Source organism: Limulus polyphemus, unplaced genomic scaffold, assembly GCF_000517525.1.
Source record: "Limulus polyphemus unplaced genomic scaffold, Limulus_polyphemus-2.1.2 Scaffold2707, whole genome shotgun sequence".
Lineage (NCBI taxonomy): Eukaryota > Metazoa > Arthropoda > Merostomata > Xiphosura > Limulidae > Limulus > Limulus polyphemus.
In genome coordinates this window covers 29281-52566 of record NW_013668317.1, presented here as the reverse complement: position 1 = coordinate 52566, position 23286 = coordinate 29281, and the positions used below count along the sequence as shown (strand labels likewise).

Below are 23286 nucleotides of genomic sequence, written 5' to 3'. Positions count from 1 at the left end.
CTTTCTTCAAAATATCCTCTGTTTCATTTGTCAAAGTGCACTCAGGCTGATTCAATTACTTTAGAACCATGCTTTGATGGAATAATTCTTCTTCTTATCTCCTTTTCTAGTGTTAGTCTTACTCTAATATATTAAACGTTAGGCCTATCACTTCTACGGTAGTTAACTTCATACCAAACTTGTCCTTGCCCATAACTTTACTCTCTTCTGCTATTGTCTATCTGCTGTTTCTGCTCATCTCACACTATTTATATGTTCACTTAATCATCTGCTCACCTTCTAGAAATCTCTATATTCTTAACGTCAATGTATTGCATGCGACGTTCGATAGTCTCAACATCAATGAATTTATAAACATAACTTCCTACAATTGCCTACTTTTAACTATTATTATAACAAAAACTAAATAATAATAAAATATTCACTCACAAAATAAATTAATCAATAATATCTACACCAAACAGTCTTTTATATCATGACAGAGTTGATATTCATAAGCCGTGCAAGAATTATAGACTGAGCTAATCAGAAGCTGTATCAAGGTTTAACACATTTCAAGATTTATACAAATAAATGGAGAATGATATTGATAATCTGGATCTGCTTCCGACGTGACTGAAGCCTAAACTAGCTAAAGCAATTCTGGAAGATGAAGATTATAAAGAAGGCAAAGGCTTGACATAAAAAAAGAAAACCATAAACTACGAATCGTGAAATGGTTCATCTAGTTTTTTTGGCTGATCATGGAACTTTTGTCATTTCACAGTTTGTCTGTAATAAATCAAGTGATGATTTCCCTTGCAAAAAACCAGTTGTTGCTGAGCGAGCATTAAATAAGCTGTGTTTTATCAAGAGCATCATGTTTGATGATAGTTTGGCTTCAGAACAAGATGTATTAGAAGAAATATAAACATGAGAGTGACCAGTTGGATAAGTTCACTGATCATTGCATGTTTTTAATATGTGCTTATGTCTCACAACAATATTTGATAATGTAATTACTGTAGGTACACAGACCTAAGCCTATGTATAATTTCTGATATGAACTATATGATGCAGGACTGCTAGTTCAAAAGCTCATATAATGTTAGTGTAATGCTATGTTAACAAAATATTGATTTTGAACATAAATAGGCTAGTCACTATTCATAAACCGCATGACATTTATATGTATATCTTCCCAATTAATCCAAATGTTGGTAGGTAATCTAACCATTATCAAATTTTAAATGGAGCTCATAATGAAATTTAGAGAGAGAGGGGGGGGGAGAAGACTCCTTGTAGGCTCCTTGGGTATGGGCACTCTTGCACAAATCCTTAGGCATTCTTTCAGGTAAACACTGGCAAATATTAATCCTAATGTTCCACTTGAATGCTTGAAAAGCCAAGTTAGACTCTTGCCAATATTAGAATGCTCAGCAACCATCAACAGTCACACCAACCATCAATAACCTTGGGTTGTACCTAATAACTGTATCTGTCCTGTTATGATGAAATATTTATAGAGTATACTTGAAATGCAGTCGGAGGGCTATAAGTTAAATGGTGAAAAGATGTGGCAATCTTTACTTTCTGAACTACATGAAAGTTGCATTACTCCACTTAGTAGTTCAGAAAGTCGAGCTAACCACATCTTTTCAGGTGTTTATCTTCTAGCCCTTAGACTGCATTTTACATAACTGCTGAAACCTAGTAAATTTCAAAAAGTTTGCAACATATCATTAAGCACTTAAGAAAATACAACTCACTAGGCCCTTTCAGCAATTTTCTAACTTTCCTAACTACTCACATGTTTTAACCTCAAATAGAGAACTTGAAGGTTGATGTGGATGCCACAGTCATTTCCTAAGCAACTGAAATGTTCTACAATCATCTCATCCTTCTTTGACTACATGTGAGCAGCCATCATCAACATCAGCTGGGTTAAGATAATTTAACATAGTGCTTTTACTGTCCTCTGACTTTTCAATATACTCAGCCTCGGATTCCTGGTCTAACCAATGCACAAAATGTTGTTCAGTAGTGCATGGCTTTAGCTTGTAAATAAATTAAACATGCCTACACATGCCACATGGCTGCTGCAGCTTTTGGCTTGAAAGACTGAGCTGTCAATGTCAATGAATGAGGTAAGGAACTAGTCCAGCCAAAATAAAATTGCCATACCCAGTCACCAGGTTTTCAAATCTCATCATAACATCTCCTTTGAGATATATCTTTTATAAACATATATTATAGTGCATATTCATACATCTATATACTACTAAAACTCTGAGATTGTTTGTTTGTGTGCTTGTCTGTAAATAAATACAGCAAAAAAGGCACACAATACCACCATATTTGTAACGAAATGAGAATAGAAACAGAATAAAACAAGTTTCGTTAAAATTGGGCCACAGGTTACAGAGTTAGTCCCGTTTTTCGGGTCACTTTTATGAAAATTTCTAGATAAATTTAGGAACACTAGATGGCGCCACATATCGGTTTATCTATCTATCTATTCGTTTTCCACTTGATGAATCACTTTACAATATCTTCTATACAACAATATATGCACAACAGAAATTAAATGATGAGATAAAAATGTGTTATAATGGCGCGTAGAAAGAACAACAATAAAATGGACCCACAATATTATTGATTATTTACTATTAACTATGAAGATGAGGTAATAAAATAAAAATCAAGTCGAGAACAACAACAAAATTTTATAAACGAAAACCTCTCGGCGAGCATTGGCTATTATATTATTATCTTCATTAAAAAGCGTAAGATGACAAAAGACGTAAGGTCTTGAAGAATCTATCTATATACTACTAAAACTCTGAGATTGTTTTGGTTGCTTATTTTCTTAGTCAAAAGATCATTCACAAAACTTCTTAAATCACTTTTTTGAAAAATGAAATGGTCTTTCCTTTTACTCCTGATCAACAATCAAATATCTTTTTTTTTGAATTATGAATAACACAAATGGATTGAAATATCTAATTAAATGATCTCAAAATAAACCTTCATTTTGGTGCAATATTGAAATTAGCTTGAATTCTTCATAGCCTCTGAATAGTGGTTGACCCAACGGGTCACAGTGGTCTAGTATAAACTAAATGCAAGTCTTAAAAACTCCATATATATTAGCTTGAATTCTTCATAGCCTCTGAATAGTGGTTGACCCAACGGGTCACAGTGGTCTAGTATAAACTAAATGCAAGTCTTAAAAACTCCATATATATTCCTGCAGGCACTGTGACACGTGTCTTGGAAGATAGGCTATCTACCAGCAACTGTATATCATGTACAAAGAACATTAATATCAGCAAACAACAAGCCAAATGTCACCCTATGCATCATCATGACATATGGCAGGTGTTCATTTTTGTCATACTTCACAAGCAGTCATTATACAGTCTGTACTACCCTCACAATAAGCCATCACATTGAAATGATGTGGTGAATAGTGAATTCACTCAGCACAAGTGACTACTGAAGTTTGCTCCATTATCTGAGAGGATTTCTACAGGTAATGCAGTACTATCTACTACTCAATAATAATTTTAGGAAGAAATTGTATTATGTTTCAACTAAAGGGCACACAATGATTAAAATTATCAGTATGTGGGAAAAGACCGGCTATATAAAGGCTATTCTCTGCAAAAGAAAATCTGCAAGTTTGATGGACATTTCTCAAAACAAAAAAAAACGTTTGATATTTATTTATGAGATGTTAGAGGTTACCCAAATGAAACTTGTCAGATGAACAAAAATATTTTAAATCTTAACATGAAAATCACCTTGCACTAGTAGTCAACACTTTGACATCACATGTTCATGAATAAATCTTTAGCAAACATATTTAATTATTTAATAAAACTGACTTTTTTGTGTAGAAGATTTGTAATGTTTACTGAAAGTTTGCCAAATTTTGTGATAATACACATACCATATTAAAAGTTATAGTATGGAAACTGATGGTTAATTTGGGGTTACAAGGTCAGTGTATTTCACCGACCCCGTATGGAAAGAGTTAATTGATCTGTAAAGGTTGTGCTTTGTCTTGATGCATAGTACATATGGATTTTTCAGTTGTTCCTCCTTTAGAATCCTAAAGTTCCTGATGTTTTATGCATGAAATCTATCAACTAATGAAATCATTAACTCTTCACTACTAACTCAGTGGATTACACAACCCACATGACCGCAAAGTAACCATAAGAGTTTCTATACTATAACTTTAAGCATGTTTTGTGTATCTTCACAAAATTTTTCAAGCTTTTAGTAAACATTACAAATCCTTTATAATTACAATTCAGCATTTATATTTCAGTATTTTTTTAAAATCTGTCCATAAATATATGGAGTCAGAGTTTTGATTGCTCCAAGTGCAATGTGATTTTCATGTTAAGATGAAAATAATTTTCTTCATCTGACAAATTTCCAATTGAATTTCCATAATATCTAAAAATCTCTTAAATAAATATCAAACGTTTTTTTATATCGGAAATTTAATTTTTATGAAACTGATTTGTAATCGCACGTTGTCAGGGCAAACAAGAAATGGACAGCATACAATCCACTTGTTTTAAAATAATATATTCAAAACAAGTCAAATGTATGTACAAAAATTCTTTACACTATAGGATATCACTGTTGTATCTAAAACTCTAAATAATTCCATTTTCTTGTCAAAAATATACTCAGGCTGATTCAATTACTTTAGAATCCAATTGACAACACAAACTATTTTTCTATACTTTGTTTCTTACCATACAACCTATGATATATTTACTTACATTATACCATGGGTTACCACAGTTATATCTCTAACTTTAAATAATTTTATTCTTTTCATCAAAGTCCACACAGGTTCAATTACTTTAGAACACCCTCTGACAAGATAAATTATTCTCCTTATCTCTATTAAACTGTGAAACTCACTTTAAAATATCGCTTGTTATGGCTATTCACTTACACGCCAGTTAACTTCACATTTTCTAACATTTTTTTAACCAAAGTTTACTTGACTGTACTTCACTTGCACTCGCTTGGTTGCCTATATTTATATGTTGTTTACTGAGGCCTGAAATTTTCTACAAACTATGTTATGCAATGATTTAACAATACTCAGTTAAGGTAACAAGAAAAACATCAAAGATTTGATTAACTGACATAAAAAATATTAGTAAAGCCTAGACAACAATGTAATTGCAAACACAAAGTACGACTCTTACCAGGTTATACAACCAAACTTGTCATAACAATCGTTTTAATATAATTACTTTTAACTCTCCTGTTAGGAAAAGTAAATAATCATTAAATATTAAATCACCAAATAAACTAAATAATAACTATTAACCTAAACAGTCTTGTATATCCAACACACATCCTACTTGCTAAGTCTTATTTATTCTCTCAAGTGGAGAGCAAAACAAATTAATTTTTGTAGATTTCAATGATTTTAGAAAACCAAAAAATTATCAAATTACTGTACGTGTACACATAAAACCACTATAATTTACCTGGCTCTCTAACTAAGCTATATGTAGTTTAAACTAAATTTCATTTTTATTTAGAGGAATGACTTACTCAATAGACTTCAACATTTCCACTCAAATTACTAGTTCTCCTTCAAGCTAATTATAAATGATTGTCAGATTTATGTAGTTTGGAATGTGCTCTTTCTATTGGTTATAAACACGTTATTTAAGAGAATTAGGTATGAGTAGACAAGATGTTTCAAAATAATAGAGTAGTGGGCAGGACTACCCTCGTAGGTGTGCAAAGTATACTGATACCTCAACAAGTCAAAAAGGTGGGAGGTTCATATTTTATATTCTAACTTAAATGTCTAAAGTTTGAGCTTCTAATTCTTCAAGCACTATAGACATGTATGGTAGGTGTAATAAAATATAAACTGAATAATAAGACAAGAAGACATGCTACATGACACACAAAAAAGAATATTTAAAATGTTCTTTAAATATTTTCTTTTGAATTAAAAATTTGAATTATAAATGACATTGTGATGCACATTTTATTGACATACAGTGATAATAAAGTTCTTTAATGAAAATTTGAAAATGTCATGAGAGAGGGTTAATACCTTTATGGCTCATAGTAATTCTTCCTGTAATGTATTTTGCAGTTACCTAACAACCACGATTTGAATATTCATAAATAGACATGCCATCATCATCTAAAGAGACAATTCAGCTGCCTTACCATGATACTGCCTCTGACATCTTTACAACAAAGTTGTACTCCTTAAGTGTTGTAATGCAATATGCAATCATACTATCTAGGTCCTCGTAGTTACACATGGTATACATAAATTGTGAACTTTCTATTATAAGATGGTGGCAGTAGTATTTCACCAATACAGCTACAAAGAGTTCATTTTTGTTGTTGTACTGTACTATGTTGATATATGACTAGCATACATGATTATATGCTTTACATCTTCCTGCACCTGTGACAATGCTCCAATTCCACTATCACAAACATCTGTAACTAGGATGAATGAATAATCCCTAAAATATGCCAACACAAGAAGCTCAAGTAAAGCATATTTTAGTGACTGAAGTTCTCATTCTTGATCCTTAGTGTAAATAAAAGCAAACATCCTTTGTTCAGAGCAGAAAATAGTGCTCCTATTTTGAAGAGTGTGAAAGTAAAATGCAAGGCCTGTGACATATATACAGCAGTATAAGAAAAACATAACTTCAGATATTTTGCTTTAATTCTGATCATACTAAAATTTTTCTTCAATTTCTTTGGCATTTGTATTTGAAGAAAACAAATGAAAAATTAACTTTTAGATGTTTCCCATTAGTGTAGTGACAGCATACTAAAATTTTCTGTAATTTCTTTGGCATTTGTATATGAAGAAACAAATCAAAAATTAATTTTTAGATGTTTCCCGTTAGTGCAGTGACAGCCAATAACTGATGTTTCAGAAGTATCATTGCATAAGTTTATTTTTTATACATTTTACTTAGTTATGTTTATGCTGAAAGAGAATCAACAGATATGATATAAAATAGAAAGAAAATAAATTGCTTCTTTATTTGTTTTCTCTATTTCACAAAAACATATTCACTATCTGTTAGTATTATGTACTGAAGTAGACATTTTTTCATTATACACCTACACTATAGTCATATTTGCAAAGAAAAAAATTCTGTACACAGATATAACTAGATTTTGTGTGAAAGAGTGTAAAAGTTTAGTGAACATTACTATAACCTCCTGTGTAACAGCACTTTTTCTAAAAAACCAGCAATTTTTTATACTTCTTTTCACAAAGCATAAGTTGTTTATCTAGTAAGTGTGGAATTTAATACCAATGTTATCTCTGTGCTCAAGTAGAGTGTGAACTGATCTTAACTACCATCAATTTATTACTGCTGCCTAAATTTAAGACAGTTGCCATTTAATGATAAAGGTAAAAACTATTTTAATATTGTAGTACATAATACTTTTAATTTCAGCTGTAAATTATTCAAAATGTGAAGGAAACAGTTAGTGTTCCATGGTCATTAATCTTCAAGACTTACTGGATCACTTAAACGTAAGAAATTTACATTAACAATCAATGTTTTCACAACCATATTGAAATACAAAAATACCAAATACTCTGAACTGTACTTAAATTATTTACCACTGCCTACTTCAACAGAAGAAATAGTTTTTCTTGTATTCTCCGATTGTTTGAAAGAAAAAAAAATGACAAAATACAGTTTTAAAGCATCAGTGATTAGTGCAAATGATGATTTTATTAATCTAATGATGTTGTAAATTATAAAGATTAGAAAATATGTGAACAAATTAAAGGAAATAATCTAATACATAACTTGCAAAATACTTTTCAACCATTTTAAGTTTAACAGTATCTCTTTTAGAATAATTATATAATATCTGAATACACAAGTATGTTATCATGCCCAATTACTTGACATTAATCTTCTATCAGTTGGTTTTGTAATCTCACTTCTCTTTTGCTTTCATGACTTCCACACTTTAAGTTATTACCACTCTTGATTATACATATCAAGCAATAATTTATAAACAGGGCACAGGAAAATGAACAACAGACCATCAAGCTTTCAATTATGAAAAATCTAAATAATTATTCACATCCCGAGATGAAAAACCAAAATTTGGTAAATTTTGCTGTACTCTCTATACAACAATTAGTTACTGCATAGGAAGACAAATCACTACATCTATGGGAAAATAAACCTTGCTACACCAAGCTAAACTTGTCTTTGTTAAACATTGAGAACAATGAGAGTCATCTGTTACTGGAATTTCATACTGCAAGCGGCAAAGGAATATGATGCTTGAAAGACCTTGGAAACCTTTTTTGGTTATCTCCATCATCAATCTAGCTGTAGTTCTTAGCTGATAAAAAGCATGTTTGATATTTTGTGGGATGAGCTAGTCTCCTGCAATTGTATGGTATTAATCAAACTGCTCACTAGTGCAGTTGATCACTTATGTTATGTTGTCTTTATGCTGGCTTGAGGTCCCAGCTGTAATGTAGACATTCCATCAGGTGCAATGAAGCAAACTTCACAGCACAAACAAATGTTAATACAAAATTCTACTGAGACTTGAACAAACATGTAACATACATTTCCCATAACTCAGGAACTCCTAGTAGCCACAGATATGCTATTTCAACTATTTTTAAGTACCATAGCTGAACTATGTGTCTGGCTGACTTTGCTGTTCTTGATATTTAAATTTGCTGTCTAAATTTCACATGCTCTACTTTTTCTAGATAATTTTGTTTGTTTTGTATTGGACCTAAAGTTGGTGAATGCTTCATCTGTATACATTAAATGTAAATTGCAGTTCATTCACCATTTCTACTGTTGTTTGGCATTTTATGTATTTATGAAAATGACTGACTTCTGTTGAGCTTGTCACATTAATGAATTAGAAGCTCATTGCAGGTTAGGAGCCTTTCTTCCAAAAAATGAAATAAAAAATAAAATAAAAAAGATGAAATAAAAAACTGAGAAAAAAATGTGAAAACACTCCTTCAATCTTATAACAAAGATACATAAACAGAAAGAATGGTTTATTTGTATATAGATCTATACACATACACGTGGTATGAAAAGAAAAAAAACAACTTTTTTAATAAGTTAATTTCTTAAAAAACTTTAAACCTACTTAAATTTGTAAACCTTAAACGGGAAATAAAAGATAAATCAACACTTACCACAACAAAAGTTTAAGGATTTCTGCTACTACTCTTAAAGACAGAAGTCTTATTCTGTTTCTACTAATGGCTGAGCTGTATTTGATACTCTTATAACTACGATTTTCATCTTTTTTAGTACCAGCTCCTGGCATCTTCTCCTTAAGTGTTTCTTCAAGTGTGTGATATTTTTTAAATAAGGCTAGCACATCACTACAACTTTGAACACTACAAATGCAAAATAAAAAATATGTAACAAACAATAATGTGGTCGAATAAACATATAAAGTTTCAAGTTTGACAAAGTTACATGTAAAAATATTTAAACCTTTCCAAAAGGTGTAGATTTAACAAGCCTGAATATATTTTAATAAATGATTACTTCTCTTCTAAATCTCAAAGAAATGAGCTAATATATAAAACAATGTGTACAAATTTTTAATAAAACATATTTTTCACACAATCATTATTTATTTAGGTTACATAGAGTTTGATGTGAATGGTTCTTGCTATTCATTGCACTTTTTTCTTCTTTTTAATGCCTTATCATAGGGACCAAAACATTTTCATTCTTAAATAAAAGATGATTAGTTAAATTTTATAGTTAATTAATTGTTGGGCTTCAATTACTCTGATGAGACTTGGATAGTTGTAATAAATGAAAATGGTAATAATCACAAACACTAATTGATTAAACTGAACAACAATGGTTAATCAAAAATAATAATGAAAAATATTTTGATTATTTGGATAACTGGAATACTGAAAAGAGTAATCGATTTAATAGTAATTAATATTCGTTAATTATTTTATGTGACACTAATTCCTGTAATAGATGCTTCTAGTAATCAATTATATCAATTAATTGTTTAACTCCAAGTGTAGAACTTCCTAAAATTTCAACAGAAATTTGCAATAAATAATAAATTATCTTTCCTCCAGAGTTCAAATGTTATAATTTTCCTATACTGAAAATATATTTCCAATAGGTACTTACCTCATCTCACATAAATAGCTATTCTCATTCAGTGCTGCCCTATATATGCAAAAACATTTTTTGCATCTCACAAGCCTTGAGCTCCCACATACCTTACAAATGCATCTTGCATGTAAATCATCATGTGACAGCTCTCCACTTTATTCGATTCTACTGAACCATCACTATGAGTTTTGGCAGAAAATGGAAGCACCAGTTTTCAGTGGGGAGGAAGGTGGGAAGTGTGGGAGAGGTAAGTACCTATTGGAAATATATTTCAGTATAGGAAAATTATTACTTCCGATACAGTACATTACCTCTGCTCACATAAATAGCTAGAATCCCACACTGAATTGATGGAGAAACCGGTGATAGGGAAAAACAAAGCAGCATTCCTCAAAAGCATCTGAAGAATACCCTGTAAGAATAGACCCTCATAAAAGAGGATCATACATGGGATACCACACTAAAAAAAACTAACTAACCATGGCAGTAATTAGTTTGAAGGGAGAGAAAACAAGCTTTTTGGTTTGTCTGCCCTTCCCAACTGGGTTGTTCCCCTTCAACCCCACGCAAGTATTATTTCTTTTAGTGAATTTAATTTTATCTTCTGTTTTCGTTGTAAGTCATGAGTTTGTGGTGTCATTAAGAAAGTCAGAGGAGATGGGCACTGCGTTGTGATGTCCAGGGTCGGTTGAGTCAAGGAGGTCGATGAAGTTGTAATAGCAAACAAACAGAAAGATCCATATGTGTGTTATGTATGCTATGGTTGTAAATTACATGGTATTGTGTTGGAACATTTTGATAGAGAAGAGTTTGTAAAGCATTTTGAAATAGGGTGATTTCAAAAATTTATTTAGTTTCTCAACACTTAACACTGGGGAAGGTTATAGACCCTTTTCAGGTGGGCTGGAACAGTAGGTTCAATGCCCGGAAGATAATTTTGATGTGGGGGGAAACCATAGTGCTGGAGAAAACCCACTTTCACAGGACAGACGCCGAATAATCTATCTGTCCTGTGCCCTGGCTGCAAGGCAATACATGGTTATTGATATATATGCAAAGAGATTCAACTTTTATGTGCGTGTGGTTCCATATATTGTGTTTTGTTGGTAGAATAGATTGTATGGTGAAGTGTGTTTGGTGGGAGCACTTGAGATTTTGTGTTGTGCTGAAGTAAAGCTATTTCTTTTATCCATCTTTGTATAATATTTAAAGGATAGTTTTGTTAATCTATTCTTAAGTGTGGGGAGGTTACTTAGTTTATGTATGTATTTTTCAGGGGTAAATGTTGGAAGCCTTAGGGCTAATCTTATGGCTTTGTTTTGCTGGATTTGAAGCTTTTTGAGATTATTTTTAGACATGTTGTAGATTATTTGACATCCGTATTCTATGAGTGAGCATACAAATGTTTTGTATATTTTTAAAGCTGTTGTTGGTGCACAGTTTGAATGTTTGCTTATAATTAGACTAACGTAGCTGATGCATCTGGTAATTGAGGTGTGTATGTTTTGAATGTGTTTGTGTCATGTTATTATGGTGTCAAAGGTGATTCCTAGGAACTTAATACTGTTGTCTTCTTATGCGTCTATGGTCGATAATTAGCGTGAGAATCTCAGGGGTTAGTGTTCAGTGATTATATGAGTGTGAATGTTGTCTTGAGACAGACGGGGTAGTTTCAGATGTTGCTATGTTTAATGCTTGAGTTATATTTTTTACATATGAGTGTAGGTCATGTTTGTTATTAATGTGTGTAATTAATAGAGGTAAATGGTTGTTGAGCATTTCATTGAATTTTTCCCAGTCGGCTTTAGTGTAGTTATAAACTGGTGGGAGTACCCGTGGTGTCGGAGGTCTGCGTGTGTGAATTGTGCATGATATGGGGAAGTGGTCGCTTGAGAGTTCTCGATGGATATTATGTTGGTTATATTATTTTTAAAGTATAGAACTATACCTCTATTGCTGTTTGTGCGGGGTAGAGAGTATGATTTGAGGCCTAGGATATTAACATTATGATTTTCTTTAGCCAAGGTTTCTGAAATTATCAGGCTTTTACCTGTTTATTTAAATTAAATATTTCAAATTTTTTGGTGACTAGGTCACCTTGACAGTTAAGATGCATTATTTTTATTGTGTCTGTGAATAATGTGTTTGTTGAGCGCGTTGGGTTATTCTTCGTGAAATGTGGTGTAGCTCGAGGTTGGGAAGGGGGAAGTAACGCCAGGTGATTGTGCAGAGAGCTTCTAAATACTCAGCCCATGTAGAGAACTCTGAGTATTCACTTAATTCTACCAGCATTGACAAAAGGTTAATGATATATTCAGCATGGTTTGAAGAACTTGGTGCACTTGTGTTGCTTTGTAGTTGGGAGCCAGTTTCGCTTGCATGTGAATAAAGTTTAGGTGGGACTGTGGGCTGGGGTGTGGTAGTGTTGTATGTATTTACATCTACAGAAAGTGTTTCGAGCAGTGGCTGACATTGTGGTCAGGACAGTGGTGGAAATTCCGTGACTTGAGATGTAAGTGGAAATGGTGTCTTTTTAGTCCTAAAGAGAACTCTATCTCGAACTTGTGTGAATTTGGGGCATGCTCTGTAGCTTGCAGTGTGGGGGCACTGGCAGTTGGTGCAAGTGACCTGGTTGCGCTCTTTCGGACATTTGATTACATCGTGGTGGGGCTGAGCATCTAACACATTTGGGGGAGATGTGCAGTATGGTTTGCTATGCTTGAACTTTTGGCAGTTGTAACACTGTAAAATCTGTCTGGCAGGTGTTTTTGTGGGTTCAATGAAGTGCTTTTTGAAAAAAAGTGAGATGTCGAGATCGACACATCTGATGACGATGGCTGGTTGTGTAGTGGTGTTTTTGGGCGGGTGAATAGACATTTTACCGTCAAATGCCAGTGGGCTAGGATGTGTGCATAGTCCTTGGGGGAAGAGCACTTTAGAAGAACACCTCTTTTCGGGAGTCTGCGAATGTCTCTGAAATTTAGGCTCACAAAATGTTTTCTGATTTATTTGACTATTTGTGGGATTCTTAATGTTGTGGGTATACCTTCGATGATAAGTCCTAGGAAGTGGTATTGTTTATCATTAGTGTGGATTTGTGTGTTGTTTTCAGTGGTGTTTGTTTTCTGAGTATTGTCCTTAGGGCTAGTATTAGAACTTTCACTTACCGGCACTGTCTTCTTTTTCTTCTTCCTTTTAACAGTGAGTACTGAAATGTGGATGATAGTAAAAGGATGTGCCCCTAGATGTAGAGTGGCTAGGGCATGACGGACCACACACAGCAAGTCAACTGCATCCAAAACCAAGGCCGCTGGGAACGGTCATCCATGTGGGGGTATGATGAGGATCACATCATCAGTAAATCAACTACAATCCAAAACCCAGTCACCAGGTACCAACATCCATGTGGGGGTAGGAAAGAGGATCATACCAGAAGCAAGTCAACTACAATCCAAAACCCAGCCATCTGGTGGGGGTAGAAAAGAGTGGGGGAAATATTGTACCCCCTGATCTATAAATGGGAGACATGATGCAATGTGAGAAAGTGATTGACCAATTCAGGAACTTGACATCCAAAGGATCGGTACCATAAAGATGTCTCTGTAATGTAAACTATATCACTAAAAACCAATCCGACAGGAACTACCCCCAGCTCAATAACAGACACCTGTAATACATGTGTAAGGACTTATGTTGATTGATTCAGCTCTGAATCCCAAACCAGCCACTGGGAACTGACATCCACATGGGGGGTAGGATGAGGGATCCCAATTGCAAGAATAAACTGCAATTTTGACGGCTCACTCCAAAGCTACCACATCCTCTCGGAAAACCCCATACGGAGGTGGAGCATCAGATTGGAGGACATCACATCATCTACACATTCAGGAGGATGCTTCCATAGTCCACCACCCCAGCAGTTTTGAACTGCAAAGTAGTAAGGCCCCAATACTCTACTGGAAGAAAAGGGGGAAGAAAATGCAGTGGAGAGTCTGGAGGAACAACAACACTGGAGACAGTGAAACAGGTGACCACAAAAACCCTATTTTGAAAAGCAGACCATACCTTATATATTCAATCTAAGGTATGGCAGAGATGGGCAGCTATCCCTTTCTGCTTTACTCACAAAGTCAATAAGTGAGTACAGTCTGGAACGATCATATGAATGAAGCAGATATACTGCAAGGACAAACCTACAAGTGATCTTGATCTTGTGGAACACCCCATCTCAACAGAGAACGTGTTATGGCTACAGAAATTAGAAATAATCAGTAAACACGGCCTGACAGTGCGGATTTAACTATGAGAAGCATATCTCGTCAGGCACCACTCACCACAGAGCAGGATCCAGACAGAAAAAAAAAAAACCTGAAAAGATATATATAGATATATATATATAAAAATATAATTTACCCAGTCACAGTCTCACCGAAGTCTGGATAATGGCAACAGGCAAAAGACAACCCATAGAAGAAAATACAGTTATCCAATGCAAATAGTAAAGTATGAATGTATGTGGAGTAGTCCACATGCCCGACTGAGGAATTTCCTCCAAGGGACAATGGACATGAGATGCCAGGGAAAAGGTAAGGTGCCTGACCTTGATGAGAAGACACCTGGAACAAATTACGAGAATAAGATGGTAAGGAAAAATTAGCCAATCAAATTAAAAGCCAAACCCAATTGGTCAGGGTGGAAGGAGAAAGGTCACAAACAGAAGATGTCTGCCAAGGAATGAATAGGAAGGAAACCATGCAGGCAACATAACAACAAAGAGCATAGACAGGACATAGTAGCCTAACTGGTTCTGACCGAGGATAAAGGTGGGAAATGGAAATAATGGAAATCAGCAAAAAGGAGGAATTACCCTCCCAAGCCGCTGAAGTTTCAAGAAAGATCAATCTGGATAAAGGAGAATATATGTGAAATGATATAAAGTAGATGAAATGTCGATGGCAAATAAATCCGACCAATGACATCCACAGGCTAAGAGAAGAAGGAATTAAATCTTAAAGGGTAAGTGAAAAACTGAGAACGAGAACAGCAGTTAAAATGGAGGCAAAGTAAGACAGTGAAAAACCACAATGACATCCCAATCTGGAAGGACAGCATGCCAAGGTTGATGACTAACCTAGAAGGAATGCAACAAAAGGGAAAGGGTAGGAGAGGCAAAAACTGTATGGTACCTGGAAAAACAAAAAGTGTGAGATAAGGCAGCCCGATAACCTGTGATCAAGTAGACAGAAGAAAGAGTCAAGTGAAGAAATCCATAATATGAGGAACAGTGGGTCTAGTGAGGGAAAACCACTGAGCCAACAGAAGAAAATGTTCCATTTATATTGATAAACATCCCTAGAGGAAGGGCAAGTGGAACAAGCTAAAAAAAAAGAAGCGACCCACCGAGACAAACCAAATCTCCTAGCCAAGAACCAGATAGAAACTAGACACAAAGACAGAAGATATGAAGGGCTGGATGAAACACTGGTGATCGAGGTTGACATAGAAGGGATGGAGTAAGAGCAAAAGGTAACAGAGGTGCAGAATGGAGCTGTAGCAGCTGTGGGGACCACGATTGTGATGGCCAGTAAGGAGCAATCAGAACTTGACATGGAGTGGCATGGATGATCAATATCACCCTGTGATGAAGATGGATGGGAGGATAAACATACAGGTATTTGTTGGTTCAATCTTGACCGAAAGCACTGACAGCCACAGCAAGAGGATGATGAACCGAAGACCAAAACAGAGGTAATTTGGTACAGAGGGATGTGGCAAATCCAGGTGAGGAGTCCCCCACTGAAAGCATAGCCACTGAAAAAACAAGAGGATCAAGAGACCACCCCACCAGATAAACGTTGTCTGGATGATTCGCAAAAAGATTGAATGCACTCAGAACATGATACGCAATGATACGAACACCAAGCATGTAGGCCCAAAAAAAGGATATACAAGGTCTGACTGCAAAGAGAATGAGAACAAGAGCCACCATGGTGAGTGAGATAAACCCTTGTAGAATTTTCAGAATGGATCACAACCAGACGATTCCTGGAAAGATGAAGAAAACAATCTAAGGCAAAATGTACATCCAGAAGTTCCAGGATATTGATATGGTAAGATCTTTTGGCTGGAGACTACTGACCTGTAGCTTCCTGCTGATCAACCCACACTCTTCCCCAGCCATGTCCACGAAGATATGTAAATACGGATGAGGGGGAGGAAGTGGAACACCTGCTAACATGTGAGCCTTTTTCAACTGCCAATACAGATCATCTACAAGGGAAGGAGGAAGGGAAATAGGAGCCTCCAAATGGATCCCACGCAAGATTCCATTCGTTGTGTAGAGTCCACTGATGAGGCTGCATATATGTTCAACTTCTAATGACTTCTACGGAAGACCACATCCCCAACAGTGATAAAACCTCGCGAGCTGTAAGAGGGAGAGCAATAAGCATGTAGAGAACTGAAAGCTCCATCATGCAAAGTTGAAGAGGAGAAGGTTGGGCCCAACTAAGATGAGTTTTGAAAAAAACACCCAAATGGACAAGATATTGGGTAGGTACAAGCCCACACAGGAGCAGCAGATTAGTGTAATGGGTGGATTCCTGTTCGGAACAAGATGACAAAAGCCAGTCGTCCATGTAATGATGGAAGCACAACCCCCGAGCATGTAAATGATGGGCAAATGCCTTAACCACCCAACATATGGGGCTGAAGCAAACCCGAAGGACAAGGCCCAAAATTGATAAACTACCTGGTCATATATAAACTGAAGGTAACATCTCGAATGATGTGATATCGGGACAAGCAAGTAAGCATTCGCAACGTCTACCTTGGTCATTCACAAACCCAAAAAAAAGCCCACCTGAGGGTGTGAAAAGACTCCATGGTAAATTTGGGTAGAACCAAAAATTGATCGATGCAGGACAAACTGATCACAGGCCGCCAGCCCCCAGTTTTCTTGGGTATGACAAAAAGCCTGGAATAAAAACCTGGAGAAGGATGATTGACAGGTTCGATGGCCTGCTGGGAGAAAAGATCTTGTACCACTTCAGACAGATGCTGACTGGTGATAGAATCCTGAGGCAATGGAAAGGAAATGGGTATCTGAGATAATGAAGGAGAGGAAATAAATTGGATAACAAGTCCCTCAGATAAAACCCAAATAACCCAAAGATAAGATCTGTGGCAAAAAAGTCACCAAAGGAGAACAAAATCGGAAAAGCAAGCCCCCACTGGGTAGTCACCAGTAGTGTTGACGACGAGATGATGAACCCCTGGATTGAGGAACAGGTAAGGGCTGAGAAGGAGCAGGACTGGAAACAGTAATAGGGGGCATTCTAGGCTAAGAATGCAACAAATGATCTATCAAAGTAGAAAGGGTAGCTTGCTGTTGTAATGACTCCACACAGGATTCCGAAGTCTCAGGAATATTACACAAAACATACTGCTGAAGAAAACGGAGCACACATAAGTCCGAGAGATAAGAAGGTGGTAAAAAAACCTGGAACAAAGCTGAGTCCCTTCCCAGGAGATCCCAACAACTGAGAAACAACATGTGTAAGGAGGTAATCAGGGAGAGGTTAGCACTAAAAAAAATCCTCAGGATCTCAGTGGATCGTCTCAGAAAGGAGGAGGATAGTAGACAAGTACAGTATGAGAGTCAAAAGTGTATGACTAAGGTGGGAAAACTGGGTGTGAGATAAAGAACACGATGATCAGGGTCCACCTCCACAAGGGCAAAATCTATTCTAACTGTTGAGAAACGGACATTCGTCCTGATGGTAGGCTAAGGAAAACTGATCTGAAGCCTGTAGAGGGTGAGGTATGCTGGCACCCTCAACCATCAGAGAAAAAAAAAATAGCTCAGCATAAACCCTATAATCTGGGGTAATAAAAAGGCTGGCAAAATCCTCTTCGACCCAAACACATTCAGCATGTTAAGGAGGAACAGGGCAAGATCAGGAGATGCAGGTTGATTCATATATGATCAATCTCATGCTGGACAATAGTTGATAAATCCAAAAACGAGCCCCCTCCACCTGTAGCCTGTGTGTGCTAGTAGAAGGTATGATCTCCGAAGTGGTAACTTGAAGTTTGGAATTCACTGTGTAAAAAGGAAAATCAAACAATTGTTTGAGGAGAAAAAAATGAAAAACCTGGAAAAGCTATCTGAAAAGTCATTAACTGTTGAAAAACAAAAAATCCACTTTGGAATAATTACAACAACAACAAAAATCACGAAATTGAGCAAGTTTAAAGAGCACAACAAAAAATGTCTTGACACGAGTACTGCCAAATGAAAAGTAATAGTTCGGTAGAATCGAATAGAGGGAGTTCACACGCATCAAGAGAGTGTGTTGCATTCTTATTGGTGGAGGGTTGTAGCATGATAATTTACATGCAAGACGCATTGGAATCAGTTGATTGTAAGGTACATGGGAGTTCAAAGTTTGTGGCATGCGAAAAATTTTTTGCATACAGAGGGACAGCACTGAACAAGAATAGCTATTTATATGAGTGGAGGTAATGTACTGCATCAGAATTTACTTTATGGTTTTGTCAGGAGCTTTCTGTACAACGTGCTATTAATTTTCAATGATGCATTTGCAGTGCTGATAAGTAATGCAATATTACTTATAAAAGATGGAAAATAAAATCCATTCTTTAAAGAAGAAAGTTTTCTACTTTATAAGCTATGTCTTCTAAACAAGTCCAATTACCACTCCAAAGTATTATCAATATAAAATTTACTAAACATTTTTCTGATATTTGAAGTACAAAAATATTTTAAAAAATGGAGTAATTTCCACAGTTATAGGAGAAAACTATGTAAATGAAATTATACCATGCATTTTAGAAAACAAATGAAGATTAATCATGTTGAAACTAGCATCCTCAATGCTTTTTTGTAATCTGCAAAGTTAATTTTTCTCAAAGTGCATTACTCATTACAGAAGGTATGGACATTAAATTGAATACATTTATTGTTGCTAAAAAGGAAATGTTTAGTAAATAAGATTTTAATGATAAATCAACTGTGTACATCCAACTGGAAATAGTATATTTTAATAAACAAAACTTACCTCATTTCACAAGCAGTAAAACAGTACTCTATTAAACCTTCATATATTCCAAGTAGTTCATTTGCCATGATGATATTCTTAGTATCAAACAACAATGAGGGGTTGTAACCAGTCAATTTATCCTGTTTGAAAAGTTCATATCAAGATTAGTATTGTTTATAGGAGGTTGTTTAATACTCAAAAGAAGTGGTTCTGAAGTGGCAGGAGTTGACCTGCCACTCAAGTTTCCAGTTGTAAATGCTGCTCATTTCATGTCTGCGATTATAAAATCTTAAAAACGTCAATTATGTTAAATATAGCTGTAAAGCTACGCACCCACAAAATCTTATATAATCAGCCTGAGTTACAAAAGTAATTGACTTATTCACTGATTTGAATTTTACTCACACTTAAAAAGCCCAAATAAGAAAAATCTCTTTCACAAATAAAACTTATGTTGGTAGTACTGCTTCAGTTAATTTTCACAATTATTAACAAACCAACAATAGAAGGTGACTTATTCTCTATATTCTGTTTGGGTGTTATTTTGTACAGGTCAATATGCAGCAAACTCTAAAATAACCTTGACAAATGCATTTTGTATTCAAACAACAGTCCGTTTACACAATTTTTTTACAGTTCAAAAGATTGATCAACTTAAACAAGAATTCTATGTATAAAAAATGTTCACCTCACCAAACATCTTAAACCGACATGTATGGGATATTCATGCTTCCTCACTTAAAGAAATAAAATGGAAATGTCAATTTATGGCTGGTTATAGATAGTTGATATTAAATAGCAGCCCTCATGTGGTCCAGAAAAAGAACTGAATTGGATTAGACATGTTTTCTTTAAGGTTAGTTTGGTAAAAGTTAAATGCAATCTTATGTTCAGTGATCCTTTGAGTAGATATACCAAATGAGAGATGTTAAAACTGCAAAAATATGTGATGTGTGTTTAAGTGTAACATAAATACACATATGTCACGTCGTACAGAAAGTACTTTCTGAGCACTAGTGCAGCTATTCAACATATCCAAAGATACAGAAAACTCTATAAAATGAGAACACAAAACAAACATCACAGAATTTATATTAAATAATTCACTCAGAAGATAAAATAATCTGTACAATATAATCAAAACAATACAACCAAAACATTAACCAATAAATATTTGATTGTAAAAAAATAAAACAAAAATGGAAAACATCTAGGCCACATATAATCTATTTTTCTCTCACCAATTCAAAATCTTCTATTTCAGTTGTAATCATTCGAGACACTAGAGTTTTCATATATCTCTGAAGCTTGTTTTTAATTTCCAGCTCTTCATCATCACTGTTGATTTCTTCTACTGGTCCCCTGTTTAAGCTTGTTGTTAGACACTGTTGGACAGTGAAGACAAGCTGAGCCTGCAAAAATGACAGAAATTTATTGATAGATTATTGGAAACATTTTGTGGCTTAACAGATCAGCACAATACACATTTAGAATTATGGCATAATTGATTTATACGGATAGTTTCCTCAATACTGAATTCAGTTTAGAATATAAAAAATATTTAAATACAAAATAATGATAAATAGCTTTATATAAAACACAACCATTTATATTATATATACACTACATATAAATAGTGGAATTTCAACTAATAGTATTTTGAGTCTTATATAATGAAAAATGCTTCATCAAACTGTTTTATTTTTGGCAGCAGAAAGCACAAACATATTTTTGAACCCCCTTCCATGATTTACCTGAGATAACTCAGGTGTCTTCCATGTTTCAAAAAAAGATTTGTCTAAATTTATTTGCATGTTATCATGTATTACAGTCAGTGCTCACTAGATGGTAATTGAAAATGCTGTTTGTGATTATCTCTGTCAAAGTTATTCTGAATTATGTATCATAAACACTGGAGAAAAGCAATCCTATTTTTCTATGAAGTTTCATTGAAATAATATGCATTATGTATAAATTGAGATATGTAAAATTTATTTATCAAGAATATTTTGTGCAAAAATATAATAATAAATCATAAAAGTACTTTTGTTTCATTAATATATAAGTATAGGCTGTGAAAATGCTAAATAAAAAAGACTGACTTTTTTTTAGCTTATTTCTAAGAAAAGCCTGGCACAGAAAAGTTTGATACATCTGTTTTTATTCTTCTTCTTCTATAGATTAATTTTGCAATGGTTCCTTTAATTAGTCTCTGAAAGCCATTAAATGACTATGCTTTAGAAGAGCAGTGTGCTATAATGTCAGAGTAATAGAATATTGTTTAATCTCCAATGAAAATTATACACTGTTGATAAGATTCTTAGTTCTACTCCCATGTTGTTTTTATTCTGCATATGTTTTATCAAACTACACCCCTGACAACAAACTCAGGTCTGTTGAACTTAATTCTATAAAACACCACCTTTTATCATGGATTAACTTCAAACTAGTACCTTGAATGTGTTCCTAGGAATATTGGTAACACCAATGGCTTGAAAATTTCTTTACCAGAAAAACACCATCTTTATAATGCCTCCTGCAAAATTTTTAGGGAAAAACAATACACCACTAACTTGTATGTGATCCTGTTCAGTGACACTGGTTTGATCACCCAGGTCTATAATTTTTTCAAATTTCTGTATCAGAATCTGATCATGAAAGTTATCTACTACTTCATGGGATGTTTGTATTGTATGTATGTAAGAATGCTTTACAACTGTCATGTGAATACTTCCAGATTTTTGCAAAGGTACATGTGATTTGTAAGCTATAGAGAGAAAGAGAATGTGACTTGTGGGAGCAGTTTTTGACTTTCATAGAGATAAGATCTTGTAAAATGCTGCATTTTCCTGTAGGTTCTTCTTTGAATTTGCCAACTGTGTCTCAACATGTTTTACCTTCAGTTTTGATTTCAAATTAATTTTAGTTTTACTTAAATTTTATCATTATAAACCTGCAAGACATGTTACACAATTGTGGAAAACAAAACAAATAGCATTTAACTGTGTTCATCAAGCTTATTTCTTTCTTCCCTTCTTCACTGGTTTTTATACTAATGTTCCATTTAGTGAGGCATGAATACCACAGGCTAAAGTCTCTACTCCATTGCTGTAAGCACCTCCAGTGTACTGGTGGTCACTAGTGAGTAGTCAGAGATACCAGATACCTTTTACCATGAAAGTACTGCCTATGCAGGAATTCAATCCTGAAAAGTAATGATTTGAATGAAAGGTACATAGTTACTATATCAAGTATGGTAAGCTTGGCATTGGAAAAGAAACTGTCCATATCCCATTATACAATATGAAAGATTGTATGTTCTCTTCAAGGCAATTGCCAGGCACAGCAGAAGGCTCAATGACAAGCAATTGTGCCAGCAATCTGGCTAGTTTACTCTAGTAGAGATTGGGTTGGCTCTAGCCACCAACCTTGTACAAAAAGACACTAACCAGTTGCTCCTCCAAAAACAGACATAGCTACATAAACACCTGTAATAAAACACAGATGCAAGCTTGATGCCATAACTTCATTGGGTCTCACAGTGTATTAAGGAGTCCTGAGTGAAGCAACCACATCAGCTAATTTAGTAATTGATTTCATTCTGGATAATGAAGGGATGTCACTATGTTTCAGAGCAGCAAGGATGTGACAGTAAGTAGAAGGAGCACCTTTCTCCAGAAGACAATCCCCTTTAAGGTGATTCAGGAGAGCAAAAACTACTTCCATCCAAAAATTATTATTAAAGGGAAGAAAAACAAGATAATAAGTTATTTTAATTATGTGCATGTTGGATATACAAGACTGTGTAGTGTAGGCATTACTATTTGATTAATTTTGTGAGTCAATATTTAATGACTGTTGAGTTTTTCATAACAAGAGAGTTAAAAGCAATTATTTTGAAGGCAATAGTTATGACAAGTTTGGTTACGTAACTCGGTAAGAGTCATATGTTGTGTTTGCAATTCATTGGTGTTGAGGCTATAGAAAATTCTAGAGGCCTCAGTGATAAAACATATAAATAGTGGCAACCAAACGAG

At 34.7% G+C, this 23286-nt stretch overlaps 1 protein-coding gene across 1 annotated transcript in view; it reads right to left on the bottom strand.

Annotated features, from left to right (window-relative positions):
• LOC106467692 (Fanconi anemia group I protein-like) overlaps positions 1–23286 on the bottom strand; it is an 86531-nt gene that overhangs the window by 35120 nt on the left and 28125 nt on the right. Inside the window, exons 6-8 of the mRNA XM_022395893.1 lie at positions 20491–20661; positions 19268–19389; positions 9224–9430 (exon numbers count right to left, since the gene is read on the bottom strand). Coding sequence (XP_022251601.1) covers positions 9224–9430; positions 19268–19389; positions 20491–20661 — 500 coding nt within the window. The remainder of the gene's footprint in view (positions 1–9223; positions 9431–19267; positions 19390–20490; positions 20662–23286) is intronic.